General features: G+C 43.7%; 1 protein-coding gene across 1 annotated transcript; it reads left to right on the top strand.

The window, feature by feature from the left end:
- Positions 1-4,412: 4,412 nt before the first annotated feature.
- On the top strand, positions 4,413-12,484 carry LOC135826511 (uncharacterized). The gene is made up of 4 exons (XM_065339119.1): positions 4,413-4,756; positions 9,365-9,469; positions 10,176-10,258; positions 11,789-12,484. The coding sequence occupies exons 1-4, from the start codon at positions 4,675-4,677 to the stop codon at positions 12,248-12,250; spliced, it is 732 nt and encodes a 243-aa protein (XP_065195191.1). The 5' UTR covers positions 4,413-4,674; the 3' UTR covers positions 12,251-12,484.
- Positions 12,485-12,844: the final 360 nt, after the last annotated feature.

Genomic DNA, 12,844 nt, shown 5'->3' with positions numbered 1-12,844 from the left:
TCACAGGTCATCAGTGCGCCGTGTTAATAATTACCTTGACAATGGAATTTGATCATAGGAGATAGGACAGAAGCGGAACGTATAATTATACCCACATAATTATATTATTACGCGTGCTGTGGTATTATTATTATTGTTATTATTAGCTGTGCTAGTACTTGTTAGCAACAATCCAAACTAGCGCACACACTGCACTGCATTGCTTTGTACTGCAGTCAAGACTGACGTCATGCGCTTTGTTTTGCTGCGTAATCACAAATGGCACCAGCCCATTTTGCGGAAAAGAAAAACAAATCTTGCTTGCCCTGTTGTGCTCTTCCAGACAACGGATCGTGCTTCAGCAGTGTTTCTTTTCCCACCATCCTCCCTATCCAACTTATTCACACCATCATTATTGTTACCGTACCCACTAATCGGGTCCACTCTCACAACTGGTGTTATCTAGCTATAGCTGCGGCTCTGCCTTGCGCTATATTACATCCATCAAGCATTGCAGCTCTACGTTGAGCTAACAGCAGCTCTACTTTGAGCTAACAGCAGCTCTACCTTGAGCTAACAGCAGCTCTACTTTGAGCTAACAGCAGCTCTACTTTGAGCTAACCGCAGCTCTACTTTGAGCTAACAGCAGCTCTACTTTGAGCTAACAGCAGCTCTACTTTGAGCTAACCGCAGCTCTACTTTGAGCTAACAGCAGCTCTACTTTGAGCTAACAGCAGCTCTACCTTGAGCTAACAGCAGCTCTACTTTGAGCTAACAGCAGCTCTACTTTGAGCTAACAGCAGCTCTACTTTGAGCTAATCGCAGCTCTACTTTGAGCTAACAGCAGCTCTACTTTGAGCTAACAGCAGCTCTACTTTGAGCTAACACAAGCTCTGCTCTGAGCTAACAGCAGCTCTGCTCTGAGCTAACAGCAGCTCTACTTTGAGCTTCAAACCAGTTGTTTCGAAACCAGCACTCCTCAATCCAAAGATGCCTCTTTGTTGACTTGTTTGTGTGAGGGATGGGGCTAATATTATTTATTATTATCTCTCCTTTATTCACTTCTTTCGAAGGCGATAAGCCAGACACACCGGGAAATATTTCCATGGGTGGGACAGCAAAAAAGAAAGTGAAAAAACAAAAACAAAATAAATAAATAAATAAAACCTAAAAACCAAAGAGACAAGAACTAGGTGAAGGAAGAGGAAGAAAGGAAAGAAACTCAATCCGAACTCCAACATCAAAACAATAATAAAGAATTTGCAGCGACAGGCAAAATACATCAACCAATGAAGGGAGTAGTAACAAAGGAGATATCAGTCTTTATCAGTCGTTATTCAAGTCTCTTAGCTATTGAACATGCAAACGCAGCAGAGGTGCATCTACATGTTAAGGATAGTTCTTAGTATTTTAATCGAACCTTGTATAGCCTCCTGTTGCACAATAGCTAGGTCTCCTCCCTGCACAGTCCGAAGGCATTGAGGAGTCTCCCCCACCAAGCCTCCCAGGGCACCGACAACCACAGGGACCACGTCAACCTGGGTGAGGGGCCAAATCCTCGAAATCTCCCGCTTCAAATCATAATATTTCGAGCGCTTTTCAGCCATTTTCTTATTGATGTTGTTCTCACCAGGAACGCTGATGTCTATAATGTAGGCGATGCGCTCCTTGTCATCAACAAGGAGCAGATCGGGCCTGTTTGCTGATAGTTTCAGGTCAGTTGGGACCGAATACTCCCAATAGAGGCGATACTGATCACTCTTGACCAATGCCTTGAGCTGGTGGTCGAATCGTGAAGCACCAGTAGGTAGATCTCGTGCTTTACACATTTCGAAGTGCACATACTTTACTATCCGGTTATGTCGTTCAATGTAACTGGTCCGAGCAAGAACTGGGCAGGCACTGACAATGTGGTCAATTGTTTCTAAGCTGCCCTTGCAAAGCCTGCAATTGGCATCAGTTCGAGCAATTGACTTCATTATGGCGTATTGGTAATTTTTCGTTTTGAGGGATTGGTCTTGTGCTGCCATAATCATGCCTTCAGTTGAAGGTTTCAGTGTCCTTGACTTCAACCACATGAAGGTAAGCTCCTTATCTAGGCGATTCTCCTCCAATCGGCTCCAATATCTCCCATGCAGCGGCATAGTGGAAAGTGTTATTATTATTATTATTATTATTATTATTATCAAATGTTTGATAGGGCAATCCCCACAGGCCTAAGGCCTTCTTACAGGGTACCCTAGAAAAGAAGGTACTGAATTACGGAATAGGTGCAGTGAAGAACATAAGCGGACTGCAGCGGGGAGTGCATTCCAACGGTCGGAACGGATGAAAGAAACTGAAAAGAGACCGTCGAGGCGGCAAAAGGTGATCCAAAAAAGTGGTTTCTCGGTAGAGGCCGCTACGAGGCGATTTAAAAAAATATATCACAGGCCGGAAGAAACGAGTGTATTTTTACCTTGGTAGTAAATCGCTTTGATACTGGATGGACCTAGAGGCCTCGTAGAGTGCGGAGGGATCAGCCGGTATCAAATTTACTCCATAAAATACTACTCTTGGCAGACGTACATGTACATCTCATATTGCATGCTGATGATGGAAATTCGCCGAAACGTCGAAAATGATACAGTCAACTAAGTAGTTAGTCGTGAATTTGCAGTGTCCAGGGAAAGAGCATGTGTGCTCACCATTTCTCACTGGCTGACACAGGTCCTGTTTTGCAAAGTATTGGTTGACAGGTGCGTGCATTTGGACTATCACTGCAGGCTGTGTAGGATGTCTGAGTGTCTGTGCATGGTACTATTAGACCAACACTGTACATGGTACTATTCAGCAGTAGACCAACAACATGTCTGTACACGTATCAGTGTGAACAAGCCTCTTGTTATACGGGCAATCACAGAACATCTACACTGTTGAGTGTTTCCATGCAATACTAGTAACAGAACATCTGCACTGTTTGAGTGTTGTGTCCATGCTAGTAGTAACAGAACATCTGCACTGTCGAGTGTTGTGCCCATGCAATACTAGTAACGGAACATCTGCATGTATGGGTCTCATGACGGGGTATATGTAGATCTACATGTACCTGGATTGCATGTGAGGAATTCAATTCAGTCTGGACGCATCGAGTTCATGTTCTTCGAGTTTTAATCTAGTTGGTCACGCCGGCCTGTGCAGCGCAGAGAGAAGAGACAGTACGTCATGCTCTTGATTGAGGCAAAGTGTTCATGCTGAGCCCAGTGTCCAGTTCGCATTCTTACGAAAGCGGCGTGCAACTATCACTTACTACTTTATACTAGTGTTTGGTCTATTTTTTTAAACTTATTTTTAGGAACACAGCCCCATGTACTGTGTGATCAGTCAGTCGTGTTGAGTCACTTTCTAGTACTTACTTTTAAAGCACCTATGCTTAGTACTGGGTCTACCCTGGTGACAGAGAGCCTCCAGTTAACGTGCTCATTACCACATCCATGTGGATGGGGTTCGTCGTGTCTTGTTGCTGGGCGCGTTCAGACTGGCGTGAAAAGCAAGCGGAATGTGAAAGTAAGTTGTCAACCCGCCAGCGTAAACACGGAAAAGGTTTCCCACCACTCTGCAGGCCGGTGGAATGCAGATTCCGGCGGCACTCGGAGCGCTTTTGATATCCTTGCAGCACATGTTCCGTCTTTTCGTTTTATTTCAGCCTCTACTCTTTCAGTCTGACTGCATGCTTTTGAGTTTTGAGTTTTGACTTCTAGACTGCCAACTTCTCCCATCATGCCGAAATCTTTGTTCGACTCAGCAATGGAGAGAGAGAGTTCATGGAGCTGTACGTGGTGATTTTTGCGGGCCGCTCTGCAGGCAAAACGCTTACTGCGAACGAGAAGCATACTCTGATCGCGGAGCGGATGAATGCCACCCAAGCACCAAACACTCCGGACATAGTATTCTTTCCGTCGACAAGCACAAGCAAAAGCACAATGATACAGTATCTCAACAGACTGAATTAGTTTATTTTGATATCCAACTCAAACTGAGTCAACTCAAATTTTTCAAATGTCGAAACTTCACATGTACTGGCCATTCCAGCGGGATACACGTGCAGTGTGATCGCGATTTCCGGGATTACGCTGCAGCTTTCCGGCGGCTATTCACGCCAGTCTGGAGGCGCAGAGGGCACTCATAGATCATAATAGAACGTACAGGAGCAAGTAAGTGATTGTAGGGCAGAGGTGAAGTACATGTAGTTAGCAGCTACATTGCACACTATAACAAGCTCGCCTTTGTTGAGACACGTACCGGTGAGCATCGTCATCGTAGGAGATCCAGAACCATGGGCCAGACGGCCATCCAACATGCAACAACAACATCCAAGAAATGGAAAGGCAGGCCGTCGTACACGTTCACGCCCCCCCCCCCCCCCACCAAACAAAACAGCGACCTATGTCCTTACAGGCGCAGTCTTCCATTCACACAGCTGCCCGCTGATATCCGGTTCACCTTTTCTCTGCAAGGTTCCAAAAGGGAAGGAATCACATCTCTGGGCTGCTATAAAGGAGAAAACTGAGTACCATTGCTATAAGAAGACAGGGAAGGCGAAGGAAGAGTATTAAAATTCTGTTGGCTACAGTTTTAAAGGTAGCTGGATTTTCACTGCCCGTTTCACCAGGACGCCCTCTTCGTGCATTGCATAATCTTGCAGCGAGTTCAAGCATGGCGCATCAACTGGATCCTCTGTCCCTTGCCTTTCTGGCGTTCGCTATGCTTCTGCTGGTGTCTGGTCACATGGTTAACGGTACGTAACAGAAATCCTATTACCGCTGTACACGTGTTTAGGCCTTGACAGATTATGCTAGCATAATTTTTCGCATAATTCCTACCAAAATCGAATAATCGCAAAATTCGAGGCAAATTGCATACGAATCGCATAAAATTGGAATAATCCGCCTGTTCGCATCAATTAATTCCATACAGTTGTACATGTTCTACAAGTACAAGTACAAGTAGATGCACCAGGAAGGCGTAGGTTTACGACTCCCTTGATAACATGTCCAGTCCACTACAATCAGTGACCAGGGTGACCGTCGTAGCTAGGTCGGACGGTGCGGTGACCCCGTTGAACTTTTGCTTCTACAGTACAACGCCCTCTACAAAACAATTCCCCTGTTATTTTGCACAGAACCATCATATACATTAGCAGCATATGTGAGCATAATGCGGCATAATATGATAACTTTTAGCATAAAAATAGCATAATACTGCAATTTTTTCAGCAATGCGAAAAGCATAATTTCACGAAAATATTAGCATAATCTGTCAAGGCCTAAATTCTGCTGACATATAACTATTTCCTCCTTTGTGGACTCAACAGTGCAGCACAGCGGAAATGACACCGAACCTGCTAGCAATGAAAAATCAATTTTCCAAGAGTGCTCAAATGGACAAGTCAGTGAGCTCTGTATAATGCATGTATCTCGGTAGGGGGTGCTTACAGTCAAAATGAGAATAAAACAGAGAGGTTCCAGGCTGTCCAAGAGAGTGCTCAATACCGAAGGGTGGCCGTAGAGCTGGTTCAAACAATAGGAGGACAGAGAAAGTGTTTTTACTCCGAGTTTCACGCACTAAGCGACCATCAGAAACTAGTGCAACTCGGAGTAAAAACACTTTCTCTGTCCCCCTATTGTTTAAAAATGAGAATAACAAGTTGTGTCGGCTAGGGTCTACTACTACTGTATCACTTTTTTATTTTTTACCTTCACCCAGTGTGACTACGACAGTATTCACTTCGTCTTAGGGTTAGACGACATGGGAAAGTTGCCATACTGCATGGGGTGGTGAGCCCGCCTTTCGGCACCGGGGAAAGCAGCTCGTTCGACTGTATCACGTTGCAAACACGCGTGCCCCCTGTCAAGTACCATTATAGTTGTGTCTGCTCTCTACTTTCATAACTCATTGGTATGTACATGTACAGTAAACTTGGCTAATAACGACTGCGGATATAACGACAATTCGCGAATAACCACAGAATTTCCATGCCCAGAGCAAAGTCCCATCCAACTGTAATAAATATAATGAGACTTCGGGTATAACGACACTTCGCGAATAAGGACGCTTTTTTGATGCCCCGCCGAATGTCGTTATAAGCGAAGTTGATCGTACATACAGATGATCGATTTTGGTCTGAGGTAATAATATTTATAGGATATTGACCAAGACGAGGTCTATATTTCCCATATAGACCGAAGTCGAGGTCAATATCCTATTTATCACGATTCCTTTGCCATAACCCCAAAATTTGAACCTTTAGGAGCTATTTTTACATTTTTAGTATAGCATTTGTACTATAGTGTACATAGGATGTTGCCTATTTTGGGTACAAGACTGTAAGAACAACTGGGTTCAGCATCTGCAGCACAGTAGCTGGGTGGTATAAGGGGTTGCTTTAGATTCATACTGTTGTGGGTTCGGATCCTGCTTGTTCTCTTCCTTTGTCTTCTTTCTTTCAACTTTTCTTTCTGAAGTGGAGAAACAAATTCTAAGTCCCTCCAAAGTCGAAAGATTACAATGCCTAAGTGGTCGATACAAGCGGTCGATACAAGCGGTCGATATTGCGGCGATATGGGTAATATAGGACCAGTCAAGGATCACGAGAATTAGTGGAGGTCGATATAGAAGAGTGATAATGTACAGTATTGTAGAGTCGATGAGAATACAAAAGTTGTAAATTCGCAAACAGTAAGCACTGACATCGTATACATAATACGTTCGCGCATCTGCACACAACATCAAGTGACAGTATTTTGGATCGTGACAATCATCAGTTAGAATACGTCACTGAATGGTGAACAAACAACATCAGAGTAATAGACAAGTAGATGTGTCAAGCGAATGCACAGAGTAAGAAAACTGTTGAAGAAAACAGTCCTAAAACACTGTTCCTTTGTTTTGGGTGTAGAGGCATGAATTTAATAGGATGACAGCACATCATATAGTACAGTCTTCCATTCTTTATTTTACTTCGCAAAAGTCAAACGGGATCATAGCCCAAGGATATTACAGTACTGGCAACTGAAATCCGACCCCCTGAGCGGTGCGCTCACATCGCAAAGAATGTGTGTGTTTATTTCTTCTTTCTTATACATGTATGTCTACTACTTTTCTTTTGTTGATTTGGCCGTGGTTGCCTATCACCCCTCTCGCATTGCTTGCCACGAGATGATAATGCAATAATAATAATAATAATGTAAAAGAGAAAAGGACATATGGATACGAGTTAAGAGTAACTCTCCACCACTGTAACTGGATACTATATACAGTCAGAAAGTGCAATAACTAGGCACAAAACTGACAGAGTACTGAGACATTCGACGTCCTAACACCTGACTTCAACACATCTCCGTAGTGCTAACCGACAGCCTTCCAACTTGGAAGGTTCAAGGTTATGGAAAGACCAAAGAGGGGAAGGCAAGCGCAACGAAAACGAGCAAAAGCTACAGTCCCAACGGAACAAAGAATGTCGATTGTTACAGTACGATATTTGACAAAGCGGTCTAACTACAATTCGAAGCAGCAAAGCAACACACCACCCAACTTGGGTGGGTCATAAATATCAAAGATAAGTAAAGAAAGGGAAGCTTTGCGAAAACGAATTGTACAAGCCGAAAGCCAAACTCCTACAGTACTCCTCATGCATGACATTGTGATGGACTAGTTGACTACAACACAAGTTGTTTCACACGACGTACGTACGTTTATGGCTCAACATCCGAGTTTCAAATAATAATAATAATAATAATGTAGAAGAGAACAGGACATATGGATACGAGTTAAGAGTAACTCTCCATCACTGTAACATGATACTTTATACAGTCAGAAAGTGCAATAACTAGGCACAAAACTGACAGAGTACTGAAACATTCGACGTCCTGACACCTAGCTTCAACACATCTCCGTAGCGCTAACCGACAGCCTTCCAACTTGGAAGGTTCAAGGTTATGGAAAGACCAAAGAGGGGAAGGCAAGCGCAACGAAAACGAGCAAAAGCCACAGTCCCAACGGAACAAAGAATGTCGATTGTTACTGGACGATGACGAGACCAGTACGATATTTGACAAAGCGGTCTAACTACAATTCGAAGCAGCAAAGCAGCACACCACCCAACTTGGGTGGGTCATAAATATCAAAGATAAGTAAAGAAAGGGAAGCTTTGCGAAAACGAATTGTACAAGCCGAAAGCCAAACTCCTACAGTACTCCTCATGCATGACATTGTGATGGACTAGTTGACTACAAAACAAGTTGTTTCACACGACGTACGTTTCGCCGTATGGTTCGTGACGGCACTTTCTGACTGTATAAAGTATCATGTTACAGTGATGGAGAGTTACTCTTAACTCGTATCCATATGTCCTTTTCTCTTCTACATTTATTTATGGCTCAACATCCGAGTTTAATAATAATAATAATAATAATTATGATGAAGAAAGGAAAAGGACAAAATGTTACGAGTTATGACAAACTGTCCACCAACGTAACCAGATCTTATACAGTCAGCGAGTGCGACAAAATGGCCTTGCCGAACCTGAGCCTTCCAAGTTGGAAGGTTGTTGCTTTGCGTCTTGGAGAAGTGTTGGAGCTAGGTGTCAGGTCGCCGAATGTCTCAGTACTCCTTGTCAGTTTTGTGCCATTTTGTCGCACTCGCTGACTGTATAAGATCTGGTTACGTTGGTGGACAGTTTGTCATAACTCGTAACATTTTGTCCTTTTCCTTTCTTCATCATAACTATAGTTATTGGCTCACCATCCGAGTTCAATAATAATAATAATAAATAATGTGAACGCACCGCTCAGGGGCTCGGATTTCACTTGCCAGCACTGTACATGTAATATTGTGTGAGGGGGGGGGGGGCGGGGGGGGGGGGGGGAGGACTGATTTGACTCTCCTGCCTGTCCACTTCGTTCTGCCATCACCATCAGGAAGTAGTACAGTGATATTGTCGTGTCAAAGAAATTTATTGAAATTCCATGATAATGTGATCGGAAAGATGATTGAAGAAAAATCCAAAGTTAAACTCAGGCAATTATTAGCAGTCACTACTATCAAAGCAGATCATTATTTGCAATAACGCAACTTGGAAAGCCGGCTAAAAATTCCAGACCAATAATAATTATTGCACTACTCCGTCGGCCTGATTACCATCAACACAAGTTGCAGTTGCAGCTGCCGTCGCTCCAGTTGTCGCTCTCTCAGGTTGTTGCGATTGCATGTTTACAGTGAACGCATAGGTACTGTTGTAATATGCTCTTGATCTACGTGCATGGTCTGGTATTAGCTGTATTGTATTGTGCATTCATTGAAGTTTCTGTTGTTGCCGTGTTACCTGTTGCCTCTGTTGATTTTCCAGGTAGCTCTGATGTTGGAGATGATCTTGGCGGGATGCTGGACGAAGTGGACTGGGAGAAGCGTCAAGCCGGTGCTGACGGTATTGATACGGGCAGGGACGGAGAAGGTAAGCTGAGTGGTACTGGTATGGATTTGAGTGATCAAGACTGAGGGTGTGTGAGGGCGTGCGTGTGTGTGTGTGTATGTGTGTGCGTGTGTGTGTGCGTGCGTGCGTATGTGAGAGAGAGAGAGTCGGCGATGCGTCCGCTCGTTTCTTAAATAGGAAATTCTTAGTGTACATATATTTAGTCTCTAGTCCTGATTGCTGCAGTTCTTGATTTGATTCCTGTTTTTTCTGTTTTGTGCCGTGCTCGTCATGGTTATCTATTGTAGCAAAAGTATTATAATAATACTCTTGATTGTAGTTGAATGTTTGGAAGCTATTCGGCAATGCATTCATAAGCCGAATGTCACGTGTGTTCAGAAGTATGGCACGTATAGTATCACTCTAGAATTGTTCAAATATTGTTCGTTATGTATTGTAGCACACATACACATAATGTACAATATACAATGTCCATCTTCACCTTCGTTATTTCTCACTTCCTCATTTTGTCTCTTCTCTTCACCCGCCCCTGTTATTGGTTCACATTTACTGGAACCTTTCGTACTTCACCTTCTTTTACTGTGTATTGTTTTCTACAAGCAATTGTTGAAACAGCCGGCGCCCACGTGTATGTACGCACCTCTTTTTAAAAAGGGTGTTTGTCCAATGCAAATAATAATATTATTGATAATCGCAGCTGTGTGTTATTTGTATGATCAACCTGCAGCATATCCGGCCTTTGTCTATGCGCGCGAGCTGCGAGTGCTCAAAGCGAAAGTCGCCAGTCTGGAGAAGCAGTATATACCAGAGGTGAGAGCTAAAACCTTATAAATAATAGTATGGTCTTAACAAACAAAATAAACAACACATGCAGTGTGCAGCATGCAAGGCGTTGGATGTCAGTGCCACATCAATTAATTTGGCTCCAATAGCGATTTAAAAAAAATCGTAACTTAACTTCGGCACGTATTCTTACTGCACGGTATTGGCTAGATCAAGGTTTGGGTCCTCTTTCCTCAGTGGAGACGAGTCGAGCTAGCTGTGCGTACGGTGACGATGCAGGTGTGATCACACCCCAGTGTGGCAACTTCCCCACTGTCTACGTCCCAAGACGAAGTGAAAACAAGACACCCATGGAAAGGTTCTAACGTTACAATGGCTCTCTCTCACTCTCTCTCTTTCTCTCTCAGGCTCTCACTCTCTCACACAGCAATTCCTTCTCCCCCCCCCCCATGGTGTCTGTGTGCGCCTTACTCCTGAGACCTTTGGTCGGGGGATCACACTTCACCTCACCGGCACACCTTTTATAATACCTACACGCCCTTTGTAGTCCACTTTGCTTTTTGTTGCTTAAAACATTTTACTCTCACGATGGCCTGTGGTCAATAAGAGAAGAAGAAATACAGGCATGGGGATCGGATAAAGAGTAATCAAAATTTGGCAGGGTGCTAAATTAGTAACGAAGCTAATGAAGCGTTTATCACACTGAGTGGACACAGTGGGGCTATACTCATGTATATGTATTATCCTGAGCAATGGGAAGCAATTGCATACCGAAGAGACAACAAGAGGTAGGATTTTCGTTTTTAGATCTCGTCTGGGGTTCACAATGTAGATGGGGAGTCTCTTTAAAAGCCGGCTTGTGCGTGTTGTGGGTAGGTCAAATGTTCCAGGGAAACTGAGTGTGTGAATGGGTTGGATCCGGGTTAGGTAAATTGCAAGAAGGTGTGGTGGTGCAGATCTATGATGCAGGATATGTGCAAGGAGAATACCGCACAGGTTGTTGTTGTTTCAAATCTTTATTCTCACGATAGCCAGTGGCCAATAAGAGAAATGTTGTTGTTGTTGTCGTTGTCGTTGTCGTTGTTGTTGTTGTTGTTGTTGTTGTTGTTGTTGTTGTTGTTGTTGTTGTTGTTGTTGTTGTTGTTGTTGTTGTTGTTGTTGTTGTTGTTGTTGTTGTTGTTGTTGTTGTTGTTGTTGTTGTTGTTGCTGTTGTTGTTGTTGTTGTTGTTGTTGTTGTTGTTGTTGTTGTTGTTGTTGTTGTTGTTGTCGTTGTCGTTGCTGTTGTTGTTGTTGTTGTTGTTGTTGTTGTTGTTGTTGTTGTTGTTGTTGTTGTTGTTGTTGTTGTTTTTCTATTCGATTCTATGTGGACATGTGAACTTTCATAAAACATAAAAAATATTATAAAGATTATCCTTTTTTTGCTTTGTATAAACATGGAAATTGTGGGCCAAGTTTTGATCGCATAACTTGTGCCCACACTTTCCATGTTACAAACGTTTTCCTTGGCTCACCATCTGAGTTCTTTTTTGCTTTTGTTCTCTTTAACATTGTGCTTAGGTTGGTGGTAAGAGCAGCTGCGATGTGGGCGTGGTAGGCCACAAGTACCAGAGCAATCACCCTCATGGACACGGAGGCACTACGCTTTCAAAGGGGCGCATTGCTCGCATGACATTCACCAAGAAGCGCGACAACACCGTGCTGCGCGTGACTTTCTCGGAGAACATCCGCGTGATGGGACGTGGCGTGGCCGTTCGCTGGTTCATAACGATCGACGGCCAAGAGTGCGTAAAGCCTTCCAAGCTTGATATCGCCATGTACCAAAGTGATCCAACCGAGAACAGTCCTATTCCGTCCGTGCTCGTGGGAATCTGCCAGGCCAACGCAGCGGGTCAGATCAAAAAGGGCACGCACAACATTGATGTCAACATCGGTGCCACCAGCTACCCGCTGGGCACGCCTCTCTCAGGCTTCTACTCCACCACGTTCTTCGAAGTGCAGGAGGTGTGTCCGGAGTTCTGAGCACCATTACGTTGCCTCCCTCCAAAGGCCATCATGTCATAATTCTTTTGCCGATGTTCACAGTTTAGTTTAGTAAAAAGGAGAAGGACTACAATGTTACGAGTTCTCCTTCCTGTTCCTGCTCTCTTTTTTTATCATAATTAAATTGGCTCACTATCCGAGTTTATTTAGTTTTAGTTTTATTCCACGCAAAAAATAGCTGAGGAAGTAACCAATGACCACTTTGTGCCACGATTGCAGGGTTTTTATACATGTACATATAGCCAACAATGGCTAGCAGGGAAAAGAGTGAGAAGTCGAAAAGGAAAAGATGAAAAGAAACAAATCAAAATAGAAGAAATGGAAACGAGTCACATGAATGAAGCAACTATCCACGACTGTAACAAGATAATAAGCAGCCAAAAATTGCGATAACAGGGCACAAAACTGACATGTTACTGTGACATTCAACGACTTGAGACCTACAACTAGCTCAAACACACCTCCAGTGCGCAAACCAACAGCCTTCCAGCTTGGAAGGTTCATACCGCTAGTACGTGAGGCAAGTGCCAGAAAGTGAAAGTCGCCTTCCACTCCCCCCCCCCCCCCTCCCCC

This window comes from Sycon ciliatum, chromosome 10 (assembly GCF_964019385.1).
Source record: "Sycon ciliatum chromosome 10, ocSycCili1.1, whole genome shotgun sequence".
In the NCBI taxonomy this organism is placed as follows: Eukaryota; Metazoa; Porifera; class Calcarea; order Leucosolenida; family Sycettidae; genus Sycon; species Sycon ciliatum.
Note: the sequence above shows the minus strand (reverse complement) of the source record. Positions and strands in the feature narration are given on the sequence as shown.

Coding starts and splice junctions, on each gene's coding strand:
- LOC135826511 (XM_065339119.1), top strand. CDS start 4,675: ATGGCGCATCAACTGGATCCTCTGTCCCTTGCCTTTCTGGCGTTCGCT. Junction 9,470..10,175: donor TACGGGCAGGGACGGAGAAG/GTAAGCTGAGTG, acceptor ATCAACCTGCAG/CATATCCGGCCTTTGTCTAT. Junction 10,259..11,788: donor AGAAGCAGTATATACCAGAG/GTGAGAGCTAAA, acceptor CATTGTGCTTAG/GTTGGTGGTAAGAGCAGCTG.